General features: G+C 38.7%; 1 protein-coding gene across 1 annotated transcript in view; it reads right to left on the reverse strand.

The window, feature by feature from the left end:
• Window positions 1–21,342, reverse strand: part of LOC126475086 (low-density lipoprotein receptor-related protein 4) — a 633,185-nt gene that overhangs the window by 165,945 nt on the left and 445,898 nt on the right. Inside the window, exons 14-16 of the mRNA XM_050102652.1 lie at window positions 16,337–16,500; window positions 4,103–4,243; window positions 1,602–1,855 (exon numbers count right to left, since the gene is read on the reverse strand). Coding sequence (XP_049958609.1) covers window positions 1,602–1,855; window positions 4,103–4,243; window positions 16,337–16,500 — 559 coding nt within the window. The remainder of the gene's footprint in view (window positions 1–1,601; window positions 1,856–4,102; window positions 4,244–16,336; window positions 16,501–21,342) is intronic.

Below are 21,342 nucleotides of genomic sequence, written 5' to 3' on the forward strand. Positions count from 1 at the left end.
AATATATGCATACGGTATTCACATGTAAGAGAACATTTATTACAAATCTGTTCAAATACAACAAAAGTTTGTAAGTTAAAAGGCTTTAATGTTATTTCACAAAACTGTCAGTTTTTAAGCAGAGCATTAGATTGTTGTAGTCAGTAATACATAGCTCCTTGTGTATCCCTTGCACTAGCATTGTGAGTCAAATGTCATGTCACTGGTCAAGCAAGATCGATACTGTGTCAAGTGCTTTGGCGTATCAGGAAATCTCAAGCCTATTTGAATGCAAGCATTGTTTGCTACACTATACCCTTCGGGATTATTCAAATTAATCTGTATGAAACTTCAGTAGCCAAAGCTCATCTGTAAATGTAAGACAATCCCTATATTAATCTATTGAACAATGTAAAAACATTGACCTCAGTAGCAATTGCGTAATCTGTGAATATGAGCTGACCCTTTATTTTTTTAATGATGGATCTGGGAGAAAAACCTCGTCTTGTAATTGGGTAAGTATGACCCATTTGCTGACTGCATAGACATTTTGTTAGTTTCTAGTGCATATGTCTATGCAGATTAAACTAGGAAAATCGGAAAATATTAAAATCAAGAATTTAGTTTTGTTTTGAATTGCAGAACATTAATTGCTGTAAATTTCAGACAGTTGAAGACTCCCTCTTGCTATTAAATCCAACCAATATCAATTTACACATATGTTTTAAATGTCCGAAGCATTAAGACAACAAAGGCTAGTAATAATCTTGGACTTTAACTTGTATGAACATCACTGTCTACTCATAGCAGAAAGTCCTGGCAATGAAGAAGTAAAGCTATCTTTAGTAAACAATGGAACAAATTATCAGGAGAGAGACTATGAGCTCCCATGGTAGGAAACACAAATAACAAACAAATTCCAAATTATCCATCATCCATGATAGGGTGTAACTGGGTGTCAGACTACAACTTTAACCCAGACACCTAGCACACAGCTTCAACTTGTCATAAATGTTCAGTATAGTGAACTCCTTACCTGAAGTAATGTATTTCTATCCATCTTTATAGTTACTCCATAATATGGGGATCCCGGTTTGATATTTACTAGGAGGAGAGAAAAAATTAATTCATTCTTGGTATGAAAAGAAATAGTTGTCTATAAAGCAACAGGATAGAGAGTACAGTTCCTTTATCCCCATTCTTTGATACATTCCTGTCTGTGCTGTGAATGGTGTGCCTCTTTATTTCTTACTTCCTATTACACAACACAAAAATGAATTCATGATAGTTATCCATAATATCTTGCAGAAGAACCACAGTATATACTGACTCTCTCATACACAACTAACTTGACTTGAAAAGTATAGCTACTGTGTTGCACCTTGTTGGAAGATACAGGTAGAAACTGATGGAGTGACCAGCTTTTAGAGCACATGGCAAAATTAGGGTTGGAGTAAATAGAAAATCGTCAAAATCTTAATTATTCTGACACTTAGTGTCTCACCTATCAGATAAAGAAACCACAGTTTGTGAAAATTAGCCAATCTATCAACTTCTGAATGCATATGTATCATCTTGCAGTACTGGCTTAATTTTTTGCTGTTCTTTCTTTAGACACTTACCTAAATTAGAATATACAATAACAACCTCATTACTTCCATTAAGATGAGCTCTGCTTATTGTATCTGCATCAACATCAGTCCAGAAAATGGAATCTGTCTTAGAATCCCATGCCAATGCCACAGCTGACTGAACACCATCAAGTGGAATGACCATATCTACACTGTTGTTGCTGTCAGCATGCAGTTGACGAATTCGCAGATCTTTCTTTCTTGCAAATAGTAGGAGCTCATCCTGAGATGCATCACACGTTCTCCTATGAATAATTACAAAACTCGTAAATTCTCTCAGTGTGTTACAGTAATTAACTATGTGATATTCTTATACTATTATGAATAAAACGCCAACAAAAATGGTATAAACACAGACAAACAGTGTGCCCCCAGAGAGGAGGGTGAGCGTGCACACACACACACACACACACACACACACACACACACACACACACACACACACACACACACACACCTTTAATAGCTATGCAATGAGCAAGATCCTTTCATGTGTCTACTGACTGCTCGAGGACACTCCTATATAGTGAGCTATTGTCTTTGTTGACATGATTTTGTATATTTCAAACTCTTTCACACCAAAAACACTAAAAAGTAAAGAAGACAGCTGTAGTGCAGATCAAAGCACACTTTGTTCCTTGATTTTACTTTTATTCACTATTTTTCCTTGTTGTGAAGACAGTGTCATAAGATGGAAGACATAGAAATATGAAATTTAAATACATGGTGTATATAGTAGTCAATCTGTTTAACTACTGTATTTATTCGAATCTAAGCCGCATTTTTTTTCCGGTTTTTGCAATCCAAAAAACCACCTGCACTTAAATTCGAGTGCAAAGCAAGCGGAAGTTCCAAAAAATGTTGGTAGGTGCCGCCACAACTAACTTCTGCCGTCGAATATATGTAGCGCTACACACGCATGCTTTGTAGGCACAAAGATAAATACTGGCGCCGAAACCACTGCGTCAGTAAATAAATAAAAAAAAAAATAGGTGGATGACGAGCTTTTTTCTCCTCCCCGAGTTTCGACCACTGCATTTTCATACATTATCCAATGAAGAAAATACAAATTCTGCATTGCTCATCTTCGAATGCAGCAGCATTTCAATGTACTACAAAAAATACGGACGGAGCGCCTGACGCATAGCAATGGCTACCTGGTAAAGCTTAACTGCTAAGCTTATAACTCGAACCAAACTACTGTAGCTGTATCGTCATTCACTCAACCTAAATTGTGTCTCATATTACAATGGATCAACTTTGTTTCGATTTGGAGGTGCAGCCTAAAACTTTCCTCTCCCCTTGAATTTCGAGTCTCAAATTTCAGGTGTGGCTGAGATTCGGGAAATTTTTTTTTTTTCCTTTATTTCGAATCTCATTTTTCAGGTGCGGCTTAGATTCAAGTGCAGCTTAGATTCGAGTAAATACGGTACACAAGGCTCCCTTTGATGCAATACATGACAAATGTGAGGGTTAAATGTTAACATATCTATCTGTTAAGTAGCTATTATCTACCCGAGACTGAAACAAATGCCACATTTATTTTATGTTAAATGCTATGACAAAGTATATAACAGACACTTACTGAAATAAAATCTAATGAGTTTATTTTATTTTATAACAATCCATATTATTAGAATTTGCTCTTATTAATTTCATTCTGAAGCTATTCTTTACAATATTTAGGAGTAAAATTTTCCAACATTTTTGGGAGATGACTATCAACAGCCATCAAGTAATGTATAAGATGCATGTTTGACCATCAGCTGCTTTTATTTTAAACCCAAATATCAATCGGTTTCAGTCACATACCATCTTCACAGATTCAGGTTAAAAAACAGTTTAAGCCACAACATCACATCTGTCATGACTTACATAATGGCCATATCTCATGCATAGCGCTTGTCATGAACTCCAGCATACAACATATGATTTTTAGAAGCAAACATACTAATAACAAGTGTAAACAGAGAGGTACTCTCTGCTGCTATATTTACATTTGTTATTAGTGAAATGAAATGTTGTGTGGCTAGGGCCTCCTGTCAGGTAGACTGGTTGCCTGGTACAAGTATTTTTAGTTGGCACCACTTTGGGAACTTGCATCTCAATGGGGATGAGATGATGATGAAGACAACACAACACCCAGTCCCTGAGTGGACAAAAATCTCCAACCTAACCGGGAATCGAACCCAGGCCCCTTCACATGGCATTCCGTTGTGCTGACCACTCAGCTACCAAGGTTATTAGTATGTTTGCTTCTAAAATTCCTGTGTTGTATACTGGAATTTGTGACATGCTCTACACATGAGACATGGCCATTATGTATGTCATCACAGATGTGATTTTGTGGCTGAAATTGTTTTAACCCTAATCCATGAGGATGGTCTATGACTGAAACAAGTTGATATTTGGGTTTCAAATATCAGCAGCTGATGGTGAAACACGCATTTTATACAATAAAATTTTCATAAATCAATATAATGTCCTCTCACCCGTCTGGTTGCCGTTTGAGTCCCATTGGACAAACACATTGGTAGCTGCTTCTGTTCGGTAGGCACATGTGTGAACAGGCAAAATTTCCATCAGGACCCATACATCTGTTTCGGTACTGTGGCTGTCGCTGAGGATGATAGCTGTAATGAATGTGCTTCAAGTTACAAAGATATCTATCTTTCTCTCTGTCTCACACACACACACACACTATATATGTCACACATAGGAACATCATGCACATCTTCATGCACATGATAATTTTGGCAAACTTATTCTCACTTCTACAGTGCACTTCCTCACACTGGTTTCCATTATTTTGTCATCAGCCTTATAGCTCATTTCATGCTGCCCCTATCCAGGGTCAGCCTCTTCATCTAAGAATTGTATTTACACCCAAGATCCTCAGTTATTTGTTGTATGAATTGCTGTTCACAACAGTTTAAATGCTACAGACAGAAAGTGCTATGTGTACTATTTCTCCACAAATAGGCACTCTTACACTGCGAAAAACAGAGATTAAGCATTATATTTTCCTTAAGTAGAAAGAAAAACTATTAGGACACCATAACCAGATTGGCTGACATGATCCATTTTCAAAAAAGTTTTTCTGTTACACACGGTACTTCAATTTAATTACTTTAGTAATTACATTACGCTATTTATCTGTATTTTTTAGGCATTTCTTGACATTGACATTATTTTCAGTGGTGGTTTATATGACTGCTAACAGAAGGGGTAGCTATGGGGAATCCAGTTACACCAAATGCCACCAACATCTAAACAGAACATTTTGAGGATGAAGCTTGGAATCAAGCCAATGGAAACCTACAATTCCATGTTGATGACATCTTCATCATACGGTCATGAACAAGGTGCTCAAAACATTGGTACATATGTCTCACACCCTCCCCAACAATGAGAGTCTCAACCATGAACTTGAACGTCGGAGGGCAGTGTTCTGGAAGAACAGCTGCCTGGAGCGGCAAATTTGGAGAGCCCTGTGTGCTATACTGACTGTACGAACAGTGGAATCAGAAGAGGAACCACAGGAAGATGTGGCCGTTGTGTTCATTGCAGTTTATGGCACATTATATGGAAAGGTAGGAGGAATTCTCCAGTAACACCAAGTGAAGACAGGCTTCTGGCCACTAGCTTTAATATGGGCACTGCTTGGCAGTGTCAAAGATTACCTTGAACTGGAAATTTGGGTTCTCTCAGATCCCCTGCCAATGTGGGTTGAAATGTATGGGGTACGCAGTGCATACTGTTGAAGATCACTGCCGAGAATACCAACAGCACACCAGACTGTGGCAGTCAAACAAGTTGGCAGTCGCAGAACACATTCTATTGGAACTACACAGAATAGATTATGACCATCCTATGCTTATGACACAGATATCTAACTTCTGGACTGTGTCATTGAAGAATCTGTCGAGATTCAAGTAAGGGAACCACTGATCAATTGTGACAGTGTCTATATCCTTAGTAAAGCTTGCTAACTTACACATAGTCTGATGAAGGAAGGAAATATCCCACAATGAACTGTCTTTGGCAGCAGGCAGAGTAACAGCAGATATGCTACCATGTCTTGTCCCTGGACATGAGCCTCAGAGAGAGTGACATGTTGGCAAGAGGAGACGCTGGACATGTGCCCTCCCTTAGGCATGAACCGAGGATGGTAGGGAAGAGACACAAGCACAGTGCCAGCTTCTAAGCAGTCAGTTCATCAACACATCTGATGATGGCAGCATTGTCAGTTGTTGAAATACTATGCCCATTGAACACTGACACCTGACCATTCAACTGTGAACAATTTCATCCTTAACAATCAACATAAAATGGATATGGAGCCATACCATACTGTAAAATTACTATCATTAAATGGGTAAAACTAATGTTTCATCCACAGAGGCAGTAGCCTTCCTAGCCTTCCCCTGTGTCTATAAAGGAAGAAACAGGTGTACAGCACTAACAAAGGTCCACTTATATTTTGCTATGACCTTTGTACTGGGAAGCCATTAAAAATGAAAAAATAAAATAAATAAAAAAGTAAATAAAGAAAATAGCTTTTTGAAAAGGTTCCTATGGTGAAAGCAAGTACCAATGGCTCATCTAAGCACCTCAATCAGGTCACTGATGCCTAATATCACAATGTCGGGGCCATCCCCTCACAAAATCATCAATGGGTATGAACAACTGATACTGTAGGCATCCAAGACTCTTGATTTCGGTGTGGTATACAAAGAAAAGTCAAATGAAAATGAGGCAGAGGGAAAAATAAGTAAACTGTTTATTACTTCAAGAATAACCACCATAACTGTTGATAGATTTATCACACTGTGAGACAAAAACAGTCAGTGCTTTCATGCAAAAATAATTGTCAATGGCTACAGAACCATGAGTGTGCCCAGGCATGCAAATCAATGGTCATGAATGTCTTTTTTCAGGGCTGCAAACATATGGAAATCACAGGGAGAGATTGGTGCAGTGAGGAGGATTTGTAAGAGCTTCCCAGCAACACTTCTGCTGAATAGTCAAAATAATCTTAGCAAAGATTACTTACCAGCTGCTACTGAATGGCAAGTCAAGACAGAAGGTGACTAGGTTGAGTCTCAAGTGAAACATAGGAGGAGAGGGCAAATCTCTAGAAACTCCGTTCTCACCTGAAGAAGAGGGAAGAGCAGTGTGAGAACAGAAATAAAATAAAGCAGCAGGCCCTGATGACATATGAACTGAACAAATAAAGCAGTTTAGTCCAAAAACTAAAGAATGGCTAGTGAGGATGCCAAACAAATGTTTGGAAACATCTCAGATTCCCAACCTGTTTGGGAAAGCGTAAGTAGTAGAATTACTAAAGCCTGGCATAGAGCCAACAGATCCAAAAACAATCCGTTCTATTTTATTAATCTGCCACCTATATAAGTTATTTGGAACAATCACACTGTTAAGAATAGCAACCAAAACCGACACAAGACTTATACCTGAACAAGCTGGATTCAGACCAGGGAAAACATGCTGACTTAACACATTGAAGATTTTGAAAGGAAACTGACAACTGCTGCTCTCTTTGTTGACCTTGCTGTTGCATACGATACAGTAAATCATCAACATCTCCTCACAAAATTCTGAGAAATAACAAAGGACATTCAACTGCCTTACTCGTTAAGAGGCATACTGCAGAATCGAAGATTCTGTGTTACCCTCCAAAGGAAGAAAAGTAAATGGAGAAACCAAAAGAATGGATTACCACAAGGTAGTGTTGTTTCCACTATTTTGTACAATATGTACACAAAGGACCAGCCACACCAGCAGGAAATAAAGAGATACATATATGAAGATGGTACTGCCACTATTGCTCAAGGAAGAACATTTGGAGAGGTTTAAAGAAAACTGACACAGTCTTTGCATTCCTTGGGGGGGCTACTATGAAGAAAAGAAAAGAAAACACACACACACACACACACACACACACACACACACACAAGTATGTTCATTCCACCAGTGTAACAGAGAAGTCTCAAGACAGTTGGAAATAGAACAGAGAGGGGTTAGGCTACAACTACATTGTGCACTGTTATTTAAAAAACACTGCACTGATCTCAAAGGAAAAATATGTGCAAGAAAAATATGTGTAAACTGACTAGTTCAACATGGGGAGCACAACCTAAAGTTCTTCAGTCATCAGCAATGGGGCTCTGTTTTGCAGCCAGAGAATATGTGGCACCAGTGTGGGAGGTGTCTAGCCACTCTAAACAAATAGATGTCACTTTAAATGAGACTGTCAGGATTTTCACCAGAGGCCTGCACCTGACCATAAAATGTACCCACCTGCAGCCACAGCACCACAAAATATTAGGCACAAAGCTGCCAGTGAAATAGAGGGGAGGAAGCAAGAAAATGACCCATGGCACTTAATGCATAACCACCAAACAGTTACAACTTAAGTCAAGAATGAGCTTTATCAAACAGAGATTGCTGCCAGAAGGCCGACCTAAGACCTGTCAACTATCTTTATAGTTGGACTTTCTGCAAAATACAAACTTGCGCCCCAAAGAGGAAATCACACAAGGGGAGCAATGTAAATATAGTACACTGAGAGCACTGAATAGATAAAAAACAGGAGTTGCAAAATGCAAAGTAAACATGGTTAAGTAGGGCTACTCTGAAGATGACCAGTGTGAATGTGGAGAAACACAAATGATTGAACGCCTGCTAATGTGCCCATGGATGGACCACGTTTACACTGAGGAAGATCTATTTTTGTGCAATGATAAGACCATGAAAGCTGCAGAATTTTCAAGGAAGAGATTTTAGATGCTCTTGCCCCAGCACAGAAAGTAAGTACCCTGGAAAGCCATGGGTGGGTATTATCCTGCTACATAATGGTGACATCCTTCAACATTCCTGGACATTCAAACTTGATGGTGTGCTTCAATTTTTAAACATGCCCACATGTACACAGGCCCACATGTCTGTGTTGCAACATTCAGGGTGCACTGCCCTTCCACAATGTGCTTTAATTTCAGTACCATGTAGCCACATCATATACCACAACTGTGTGTCTATATTTCTTGCCTTATTTATCACAAAAAAATGCGTTAAATGCCTGTATACTCTTAGCCCAATGCTTTGAGTTGTGCATTGCTCGTTGTGTTCTTTTTTTATTCTGAAATGAGTGAAGAGACTAATACTGGTCCATCACAGAATTTAATTACAACCTTCACAACCCCAGGAATGATCAGCGATACTAGTGGGACACCCCTTAGAAGTTCTGAACTGCATGTAGTGTGTTTTTTGAGATAAGATAATTATAAAGCCAATTGTACATCACTTTTTTAAAATTTTTGAGAATGGTGGCAAGAGTGAAATTGGATGGAAACTTGATGGTAGTTCTTTATCTCCCTTCTTAAACATTGGTTTAACGTCAGCATATTTCAACCATTCAGGAAATATTCCACTGATAAACGACTGGTTACACAGATAGCTTAATATGTTACTTAACTCAGAATCACACTCTTAACTAACTTTGTTGATATTTCATCATACCCAAAAGATGTTTTTGATTTTAAAGATTTTATGGTGGTCATTATTTCTGCTTGGGTAGTCAGGGTCAAATTCATATTATGGAAATTACTTGAAATGTCTGGTCTGAGGTATTCCACAGCAGCAGAACCTGACAACCCCATCTTTTCAGTAACAGTTATAAAATGTTTGTTAAAAAGTTCTGCAACAGTACACACATCTGTCACCAATGTATCATTTACTTTTAATGGTATTTGTCCCTCTTCATGTCTGGTACTACCGGTCTCCTCCTCCTTCACTATATCCTATATTGTGTGTGTGTGTGTGTGTGTGTGTGTGTGTGTGTGTGGTGTATTATCTATTTCCAACGAAGGTGTTGTCGGCCAAAAGCTTACTTTCAGACAGTCTTTTTGTTGTATCTATCTGTGACTCAGCATCTCTGCTATATGGTGAGTAGCCAATACCCTTTTTATAAAACTGACACTACAACACAGTTGTTTTACCAGAAGCTTCATGCGTTGCAAAAACCACAATAATTAAAAGGATGACAAAAATTCATGACATCAAGAAACAAGAATGGAAAATTCTTAGAAAAATCAATGGCTCTTTTCTCCATGATGAAACTTGGATCAAATGACTAACTAAAGAACTCTATAAAAAACACAGACATCATCATAGATAAATTTAGGAAAAGATGCTTATAGTTCTACTTACATCTACATACAACAAATAAAAATAGACTCACTAAGAAAATTTTTAACATCATTAACACAAGTAAATTAAAGACCAGTTGGATGAATGAAACACAAAAAGAAAATCTCAGAAGAAACTAAAGACAGAAAACAATTAAAAAAACGGAAATTAAACAACTCATTTTCTGCAAATTGACTGTTCCTATCTTTGATAAAACACAATAGATGATATTCGGTATTGCACAAGGCTTGACAACCCCATTAGAAATAAAGCATTAGGGTAAATCTATACATGAAACAGAATACAGTATACTCCCAATTATTCGAGGTTATGTGGCGGAGAAGATGCATGGATAATCAAAAAACATGAATAATCAAGAAACTTTCAAACATAAATTTGGGACATCTCCTGAACGGGTAGTGGAGACTAGTAGAGACAGCGCTGGTGGCTGACGTCTGCATGTGCTCAGGCGCAGTTCGGCATAATCATCTTCTGCTGCCGGTCTGGATTAGCATTCACTGGTGCCCATAGCAGCTGGCAACCCATGTTGGCAGTTCTTATGTGAGTGACACATGTGCTTTTTATATTTTTTTAAATAAAAAATGCATGAATAAGCCTCAAATGAATTATTGGGAGTAAACTGTATTATAAATTCTTAGGTGTTTATACTGATAAGATCCTGGAATGGAAGTCACATGTTACAGATCATCTTAAAAATCTAGGAGGATTAGGGACAATATCAGAGTTGGAGATGACTATGTTAAATAGTTGACTGCCCTATTTTTCATTCACTAATGTCTTATGCTACCATATCCCAGGGCAACTTTGTCATTGAGACAGAAATTCTTGGCTGCACAGAAGCCTGTAATAAGAATAATATGTGGTGTTCACTCTTGACACTCTTGTAGACATCTCTCTAAACAGTTCGAGCACACTGACAACAGGTCTCAGAACATTTACTACCTTATGAAGTGTGCTATCAACAATCAACTACAATACTTTCTGAAAACAGAAGTTCTACAGCTGTAATGTATTGTTTATTTTACTTAGTTATACTTCACTCTCTGAAATTAGTTTCAGAGTTGCAGCCCAATTCTCAGATGCTAAATCTTTGTTTGTTTAACTTCAGGCTACAAATCAAATAGCTGCAACTGAGGAGTGTGCAAGGCATTAATAGTTTAATGGTCACACATGCTGTTGTGACAGATTTCTGTTTCCTGTTTTATTCACATGACAAATAGTGGGAGGCTCGAGGGCCAATCTGATGATTATTAGTTGGGACACAGCGTGCCAATAATACTTCATGTCATATCCCAGCAAGCGGAATAATTTAAAGGTTTCTACCCTGTGATAATTTTAATATCACAGCACATGAGCCTTCAATAGTACGGTTTCTAAGACAAGCCAAGTGGTTAGCTGATGGCATTAATAACATGATGCTGGGATTTATAGAGGGGCAGTTCCTCACTGTAATGTTCATGGCCTTTACGTGTATCTAGTGTTATGACTGGTGTTTGTTTTAACATTAACCACATATAGATAATCCCATCTTAGCATCTTCTGTGTGAGATGGCAATGTAAGCAAATATCATCTTTAGAACAGCATGACAAGGAGTTCTGGTATAACATAATGTAGTGTCACTTGATGTTTTGTATATTTGACACAGTGGGCTGCAGTGCGGTAGCTTTTAGTAACAGTGTATTCTCTCATCAAACATTCACATGGACTGATGCTTAAAAAAAAAAAAAAAAAAAAAATTAAAATTGTAGGGCGTCAGTTCCCATGGCAGATGCTAACTGGCACTGTTCCCCATGTTTTCTTAATCCATATCATGTGTTTACATTATCATTGCAATAGTAAAAGATTAAAATGTCATAATGGAATTTGTAAGAATGGATACAGTTTGTCCCTTTTACTTAGCAGTTAATAAGGACTATGGTACACTATTTTGTGGCAGCGTGTTTGAATACATTACATTGTGACTATGTCATTTGCCGTGGATGATTTGCATCGATACGGGGCGGGAAACTAGTGACACCTGTTGACTTCCTGTAATCTTGTCTGTAGTACATGCATTCAGCGCAGTTTCATCTGTTGAATGTATCACACATATAATAAGATTATGCCATATCTGATATATGACTATGTGTCATGTGGATGTTACCCAAGTATGTCAGTGAAATTTTGCTTTCGTAAGCACTTTTAGTGTAGATGCGTTAAAATCAAAAAATACTTATTGCAGTATTAAGAACTGTGCATGTTATATAATGTTAATGTTATTTTCCTGACATGTTTCTTAATACTGCAATGTTCTGTAGGTCTTGTCTGAAAATGAACGGCTACTTTCAAAACTAGTCACCAGTACAAGCTACCTGCAACTAGGACAAATTTAAATAAAGGATTATCAAATCTAAGCTGCTGGTTGTTCCCCAACAAAATATTGGGATTACATAAATTATATAAAGCAAGTGGAGGCAGGGAAACACACATACAAAAGGATTTAACTTTTATTAGCTTTCGGAGCCAGTGGGTCCTTCTTCTGGGAGAAGAGTTGAACAGGAAGGAAGAGGGTGAAGGAAAAGGACTGGAGAGGTTTAGGGAAAGGGGTACAGTTCAGAAAAGTCACCCAGAACCCCGGGTCAGGGGAAACTTAATGGATGGCATGAGAAGTCTTTCCTTCTCATCCTATCTGGTAAGTGTCCCATGACCCGGGTTCCGGATGACTTTTCTGAACTATACCCCTTTCCCTAAACCTCTCCAGTTCTTTTTCTTCACCCTCTTCCTTTCCCTTCAACTATTCTGCCAGAAGAAGAAGCCACTGGTTCCAAAAGATTGTAAAAGTTAAATGCTTTTGTGTGTGTCTTCCCCTGCCGCCACTAGGTGAGTAGATTTTTTTTATCTACCCATTTACATTATATTATAAATAACTGATTATTTTCATTGTTATAAATAAAAGGTCAACATGTTGCCATGTTTTTCACAGAGAAAGTGTAATATAATTGAGGCATTCTCTGGACTTAATTGCAATAATGGAAATCAGGATACAGAGCATCAAATATTTGATGTTGTGTTTTCATTCATTTCAATCCCTCATACATGGACAAAATTTCAGTCAAATAGAGACAACATGATGATGTTCTAGAATAAATGATGTGATAATGTACTTTGTATGGCTTACATACTGGTTTGAACTGGTAATACAGTACCACACTTAAGTTGTTCTTCTATCGATCACTGTATAACACGAACAAGAGAGCGACATTTTCCATATTTGACTATTAAACAGTCATTAAATCTAAAAGCACGTACTTAGACTGTAAAGTAACAAAATATATTTTTATTCAACAAAAATAATTAGTTTTCAAAGCAACAGCACACTACAAAGGTGTTCCTGAAGGCATTATATATACAAATGAACATAAGAGATAATAATCCTCCTTAAAAACCTAGTATTAACATAATCATCCACAATGTGAAAGAAATGCATTCAGTCAATTATATACATATGTAGGACACAACAGTGTCCTCAACAATGATCTGCAACAGTCTAGGCATGGTTACTACCGATCATTTGTCTATTTTGCATCCTGAGCAGTCATTGTCTATCGCAGAAACATAAGTGGCGACAGTATTCTTCAGAATTTCTGCATTGTCTTCTCTAAGGAACTTGAGTATTGCGAAGTGTGTTGAATCATATTATTTTTTTGTTCTTTTCTTTTCTTTTATATAAGCTATGTGTAAACTGAATGGGTTACAGGCACCAACAAAGGGAATTAATGAGTTGTTTTGTGGCAAGGATAATGTTTTGATGCATTGTTGGATGTCTGTATGAAACAAAATCAGCTCTTCAAGTTATTAATTCCTGTATCTTCACCCTTTTGTTTCAATAAGTGGTAGTGTACAGACGTATGCTTGGATCCATCATACCAGCATTGTTAAAAATGCATATTTCAACCGTACATTAAAAGTGTTATAAAAAGTTACTAGGAAAGCAAAATTTATTTGCGCATTTACAACATCCACTCCTATCTGTTCATCATTTCACTAACCGCCGACATCCTGCAACAAGAGGTTCGAAGCAGACAAGAAGAATTTACTTGATATCTGGAGGAGCAATCGTGTATCAACATTGTCACAATCAAGACCAGACACAATGGAATAAATGTGAAGCAGAATGTAATGCAAATTATAAATATTGACCTTGAATGCGTTGATACTGAAGGACTGTTGACATTGGTATCAGTTAAATTTCACCCAGGACTGTGCACTGATTCATAAATTACCTTCAAATTTCTTTCAACTATTCTTTCCAATAAATTTTTTTCAATTATTCAAGCAATTATTAATCAATTTGCATCCCCTCACCACATATCACTATTCAGAAAATATCTTTCTTCTTTGCATCCTAATCCCAGGACAAGATGTCTTCACCATCGCCATGTCCATCTTCTGCATTGGCAATGTGCATCCTCATTTCTTAATTTGGTAAGGACAGAATATTCCTGCATAACTAGACAAGATGTAAAATGTGTTTCCATTGTAATACAAAATGATGTATTTCTGTATTCCAAGTAGTGTCTTTCCTTTGGTTTTGTGATGTAGTATGGTGGTAAAGCTGATGCCTAGTCCTCAATAATGTCCACTCCTTTCACGACCTAAAAGGGTACTGGATTCTTTCTGCAGCTCTGAAGCACTGAAACATATTGGTGCACATTCTCAATGTTTTCAACATTTCTTAACTTTTTCCATACAGGCTGAAGTTATGGCCACATCAATTGTATGAATGTCTCCGAACTGGAGATACATGTCGCATGGTTATGTTTGATTCTGAAATCCCAGCACAAAATCATACCATGTTCATATTTTTATTCTGCTCTCCACATGAATCCAATAGAAGTATAATAGTCTTAATATTGTTTGGTTCCTGGAGTTTCCTACTTATGAAGTCATATAAGAAGGAACAAACAGAATTTGAATATTTTTTGTCAAACCTTTGAGAAAACAATGAAATGTACTTGATTGGTCATTTTGACAGTGAACATTAAGTACATAGAACCACAGTAGCCTCTTACAGAATTGTACAGTAATACAGTAATGCTTAGTTTAGGTAGAGGCAGGTTCTGTGTGTAATCAAACTCGAGCACTACGGTATCTGTGTTGTCAAGTTTGTCTGACCTCAAATACTTGTCCTTGAGTGTATTGTACTTCACAATCTTTACTTTGCGTTCTTCAGATTCATCTTTACGAAGATAATTTGCATTAACACTCAATACAACTTCACACTCCTGGCAGATATTACAGGTATCAGTTATTTGTTTTCGAAATGAATATGGATTATTTTCCCTACAGAACTTATGATAAGTTTTATACTTTATCTGGAGAACCATATTCATTTCATGGAGAAAATGATCTATAAATGCTGTGAATAATTTAGCAACACTAAGATCAGGTTTGTCAAAATATTTCCTTTCAGACTTGCCTTGACAATAATGTAGTGGTTTGAAAGGAAACTGGTCCCAGAGAGAACAGACCATGCCCCAAATTTTCACTGCAGTTTTACACTGTCTGTTGCTGTGTTTCCCTCTTTTGTGCTCTACTGTAAGAGTAGTATCATTCAACACCTTTAAAACTGTTTTCAAACAATGCTCGGTAACTCGCAAGATATTTTGGAATAGGGATTTACAGACTACTGCCTTATTATTGTTGTATTTTAGATGGTATATATAGGTGGAGCTACAATTTCAGCCAGACCTAGGTGCATTAGATGTTCTAGATAGTGTTTTCCTTTCAATTAAACTTAACATCGATGTAGCTTGTGTGTTCTTATCAACTAAAACCCAAAAATCATTCATGGACCTGTTATTGATCTGTTGGTAATATTTTTAGGTAGCATTCCTTTGGATAACATTTCTTAGTAACTGCAAATTTCTTACAACAGACTTTCTTACCAGTTTTCTGTGAAACATTACATTGTCCTGAATTTCTCTTCTTCTTCATGGCCTTTTTCTTCCACTTTCCTTCCTGAATTTTGTGTTTCCTTACAATTAGGTGGTTCTCATGATCACACTCTGTACTGGATATACTACCACAATCACTTCCCATATTTTGTTTACAGTCACTATTTACTTCCTATGCATGTTGGCAAACGTAAATTCCATGGTACAGTTATCCCGTCTCTGACAAATATGTCTCAGCACAGTGCACACACAACACAGGTACGAGTGGCATGAAAGCTGCATACTGGCAGTGGCAGTCAGTGGAATGATTACTTGGAACAGCATGGTCAAATGTTTTTGGAGGGCATTCTGTCTGTTATAGAGTGCTGATAATTTGTGTGCACAAAGACAGGATTGTGCAGATGCAATTACTGTAGAAAATGGAAAAACAATTTAGTGTATATTAAGTTGTTTTTCCAGGGAACACCTCATTTCTAAAACGAACACATTCCTCATTATATTTTGAGGTCCCAGCTATGACCCATGCAACTAACTAACTATATCAGCAGAGTGTATCATACCTGCGAATATCCATTGGAAAGTGAAGTCCTGAGTGGAGTGTGCGAAGACCAGTTCCTGTGTGTTTATTGGCAGTTGAAATACTTTTAGTGTTCCAGTCAGTCCAGTACAGAGCATCTTCAAATAATGTAAGAGCAAATGGATGAGGTAAACCTTTAGTAAGAACCTGAAATGGTATGTAATTATTATTTTAGACTGCTAATATTTTGTTACATGCTATTTAGAATGTCATTTCCAACCACCCTCCATTTATTTCTCTTTCACAAAATTTACTATTATTAATATAGCCAACACAATATTCTTTCAAAATGTTATCCTCTTCAGCTGCACATGAAATTGTATGATGATTTTACCTACAATTAGCTCAGACTTAAGATCAGTAATGGGATCATAACATTGTCCAACATTGTTTTTGCTCACTACCAATCTTAATCTCTCTTGTTACTGATTTATTTCAGAGTACCTTTTTATTTATATTTTTTGACAGGCTTTCATCATCTATGATAAAAATAAATTTGCTATCACTTGTATGAATTGATCATCTGCACATGTGTCTGTACTCAGCAGCTTTCTAAGTCCTTGGCCTTTAAAAAAATGTATCTAGTCAATTACGTAGATACTGAGATACTGACTTTTATTCATTTATGTATTCATTTACCCCCCAAGCATGGACTTAGTCTGATAAATTTGATACTGATCTGAGCAGTATATTGAAAATGTTGACACAGAACTTATTTACATGATGGAAAGCTGAACATTGATTTACATTGTCACATAATAGAAAATAAACTTGCATAAGACTAAGTCACTGTAGCTTGGGGTATTCCTTTCTCGTAATGTTTTTTCTCCAAATAAATACCATTGCCTTACCACTGCATGTATTGTAAAACTCCAAAGCTGTTTTATTTACCCATGATGAAAGCCCAGTAGTTATAGATTCCTATTGAAAACTAAAGCAAATCATGTTTTGGACAGAATAAGCTTTTGTTTTACAATTAACGGAATGACTCTCAAATACATTAAAAAAACTCAATACATTTAGTAATTCAGTTTCTTACAGACGATTCTATCAGTAATTACATTGTATTGTGCATTTAACTGTCTCACAAAATCATGGAGAATTCCTGTCAAATGAGTTTCTACTGTTATTGAAAAAGCTTTTTTTGGGTGCAATATTGGCCTTGATGATGTCCTACAAAATCTATCCATTAGGTGACACAGCATCCAACCTAACTTCTCTTGACTAATGGATCAAGTACAGAACCCACAGTCACTGGTCAGCTTGTATCATAGCCTTTATTTACTCTAACATACACTCCTGGAAATTGAAATAAGAACACCATGAATTCATTGTCCCAGGAAGGGGAAACTTTATTGACACATTCCTGGGGTCAGATACATCACATGATCACACTGACAGAACCACAGGCACATAGACACAGGCAACAGAGCATGCACAATGTCGGCACTAGTACAGTGTATATCCACCTTTCGCAGCAATGCAGGCTGCTATTCTCCCATGGAGACGATCGTAGAGATGCTGGATGTAGTCCTGTGGAACGGCTTGCCATGCCATTTCCACCTGGCGCCTCAGTTGGACCAGCGTTCGTGCTGGACGTGCAGACCGCGTGAGACGATGCTTCATCCAGTCCCAAACATGCTCAATGGGGGACAGATCCGGAGATCTTGCTGGCCAGGGTAGTTGACTTACACCTTCTAGAGCACGTTGGGTGGCACGGGATACATGCGGACGTGCATTGTCCTGTTGGAACAGCAAGTTCCCTTGCCGGTCTAGGAATGGTAGAACGATGGGTTCGATGACGGTTTGGATGTACCGTGCACTATTCAGTGTCCCCTCGACGATCACCAGTGGTGTACGGCCAGTGTAGGAGATCGCTCCCCACACCATGATGCCGGGTGTTGGCCCTGTGTGCCTCGGTCGTATGCAGTCCTGATTGTGGCGCTCACCTGCACGGCGCCAAACACGCATACGACCATCATTGGCACCAAGGAAGAAGCGACTCTCATCGCTGAAGACGACACGTCTCCATTCGTCCCTCCATTCATGCCTGTCGCGACACCACTGGAGGTGGGCTGCACGATGTTGGGGCGTGAGCGGAAGACGGCCTAACGGTGTGCGGGACCGTAGCCCAGCTTCATGGAGATGGTTGCAAATGGTCCTCGCCGATACCCCAGGAGCAACAGTGTCCCTAATTTGCTGGGAAGTGGCAGTGTGGTCCCCTACGGCACTGCGTAGGATCCTACGGTCTTAGCGTGCATCCGTGCGTCGCTGCGGTCCGGTCCCAGGTCGACGGGCACGTGCACCTTCCGCCGACCACTGGCGACAACATCGATGTACTGTGGAGACCTCATGCCCCACGTGTTGAGCAATTCGGTGGTACGTCCACCCGGCCTCCCGCATGCAAACTATACGCCCTCGCTCAAAGTCCGTCAACTGCACATACGGTTCACGTCCACGCTGTCGCGGCATGCTACCAGTGTTAAAGACTGCGATGGAGCTCCGTATGCCACGGCAAACTGGCTGACACTGACGGCGGCGGTGCACAAATGCTGCGCAGCTAGCGCCATTCGACGGCCAACACCGCGGTTCCTGGTGTGTCCGCTGTGCCGTGCGTGTGATCATTGCTTGTACAGCCTTCTCGCAGTGTCCGGAGCAAGTATGGTGGGTCTGACACACCGGTGTCAATGTGTTCTTTTTTCCATTTCCAGGAGTGTATTTCTGTTTGTGATTATAAATGAAAAGTAACATCTACAGAGAAAAAAGTAAATATGTTCATAATCCAGAATGAGATTTTCACTCCGCAGCGGAGTGTGCACTGATATGAAACTTCCTGGCAGATTAAAACTGTGTGCCTGACTGAGACTCGAACTCGGGCCCTTTGCCTTTCACGGGCAAGTGCTCTACCATCTGAACTACTGAAGCACGACTCACGCCCGGTACTCACAGCTTTACTTCTGCCAGTACCTCGTCTCCTACCTTCCAAACTTTACAGAAGCTCTCCTGCGAAACTTGCAGAACTAGCACTCCTGAAAGAAAGGATATTGTGGAGACACGGCTTAGCCACAGCCTGGGGGATGTTTCCAGAATGAGATTTTCACTCTGCAGCGGAGTGTGCACTGATATGAAACTTCCTGGCAGATTAAAACTGTGTGCCCGACCGAGACTCGAACTCGGGACCTTTGCCTTTCGCGGGCAAGTGCTCTACCATCTGAGCTACCGCAGGAGAGCTTCTGTAAAGTTTGGAAGGTAAGAGACGAGGTACTGGCAGAAGTAAAGCTGTGAGTACCAGGCGTGAGTCGTGCTTTGGTAGCTCAGATGGTAGAGCACTTGCCCGCGAAAAGCAAAGGTCCCGAGTTCGAGTCTCGGTCGGGCACACAGTTTTAATCTGCCAGGAAGTTTCATGTTCATAATCAATTACATAAATACATAAGCTTGTATCAGTCACTTGAGACTGACATAAAAGTGCGCCAAAACACCTTGGGAGAGTTGTCTGCAATGTTTCAAAGAGAGCTGAAAAGTATAATACAGACAGCAGTAGAATTTATGGAACTTACAATCAAACTTTTGGCAATTATTTATACATTCTCACATTAGAAATCACTTCAATAATTTACTATTGCACTCTTAACCATTTTTGTCATGTTTCTTTAATGTACAACATCCAAACTGTTATAACTCACTCAGTCCTTAACTATGGACTGAATCTGACACCGTGATTAACAATGTACCACTTCTGACAAACTCTTTCTGACACCTCCCCTCTTTCGAAATACTCTCCTCCACAACTGTGTATTTCGAAGGATACCATGCATGATAAAAGGTAAGCAAGGAAAAATTTTGTGGACAAAGCTCTGGAATGTTTTGAACTGCCCTGTTATAGAACACTAGTGTGACCCATTGCTGAGTATTGCTCGAGTGTTTAGGGTCCCCTTCAGATCAGATTAAAGGAACACATCGACACAGTTCAGAGGTGGGCTGCTAGATTTGTTACCAGTAGATTCAGTTGCCACATGAGTATTACAGAGATGCTTCATGAACTCAAATGGGAATTCCTGGAAGGAAGATGATGTTTTTTTCACAAAATGCTATTGAGAAAATTTAGAGAACTGGTATTGGAAGTTTATTTCAGAACAGTTTTACAGCCATCAACATATATTTTGCATAAGAACCATGAAGATAAGAGAAATTATGTCTCATACATAGGTGCCTTACCCTTACACAATATGTGTGTAACAGGAAAGGAAATGACTAGTCATGGTACAAGGTACCCTCTGCCAAGCACCTACTGTATCTTGTGGCGTATGTATGTAGATGTAGAAAACTTCCAAAATGTTTTTGTAAGCACTTTAATCATTGAAGCTCAGGAGGATAGGCCTTCCAGTTCTACATGCACACTTAAAAGCACAATAAATTGTTACTGTGTCACCAAATTATTCTCTTTGTTGCAACTTTCCCTCAAAAACACAAACTGGATCTAAGTTCTTAGGTATATTTTTGATTTTCAATTCTCTATACAACTGTATTTCACATTCCACGTGTATGAGATGTCAGTCACATTTATGGGACAGGGTGCAGGCCAGTAGTACATTATCACTTACCACTCCCAATCCTGTTTCCTCTTCCAGAAGAAGTCTTGGTACACTTCTTGCTGGATCATGTGAAGCGCCATTTGCAAATTTTCTTTATCTCATCTACTGTTGCCGATATTCATCCATTCAATAGAGTTTCCAACTTTGGAAATAAAAAAAAAAGTCTGCAGAGGCCAGGTCTGGAGAGTGTGGAGGCAGCACAGTGATTTCATTTTTTTGTGCAATGGTCACTCATCAAAAGGGCTGAATGTGTGCATGCATTATCATGATGCAAGAACCATGAACTGTTTTGCCACATTTCAGGCCACTCTCACATTTTCTTGCTGGTGTTGCAAAAGTACTCAATAGACCATTGATTAACAGTTTGTTCCTTTGGCATGAACTCATGATGAACTAA

The sequence above is a fragment of the Schistocerca serialis genome, chromosome 4, assembly GCF_023864345.2.
Source record: "Schistocerca serialis cubense isolate TAMUIC-IGC-003099 chromosome 4, iqSchSeri2.2, whole genome shotgun sequence".
Classification (NCBI taxonomy): domain Eukaryota; kingdom Metazoa; phylum Arthropoda; class Insecta; order Orthoptera; family Acrididae; genus Schistocerca; species Schistocerca serialis.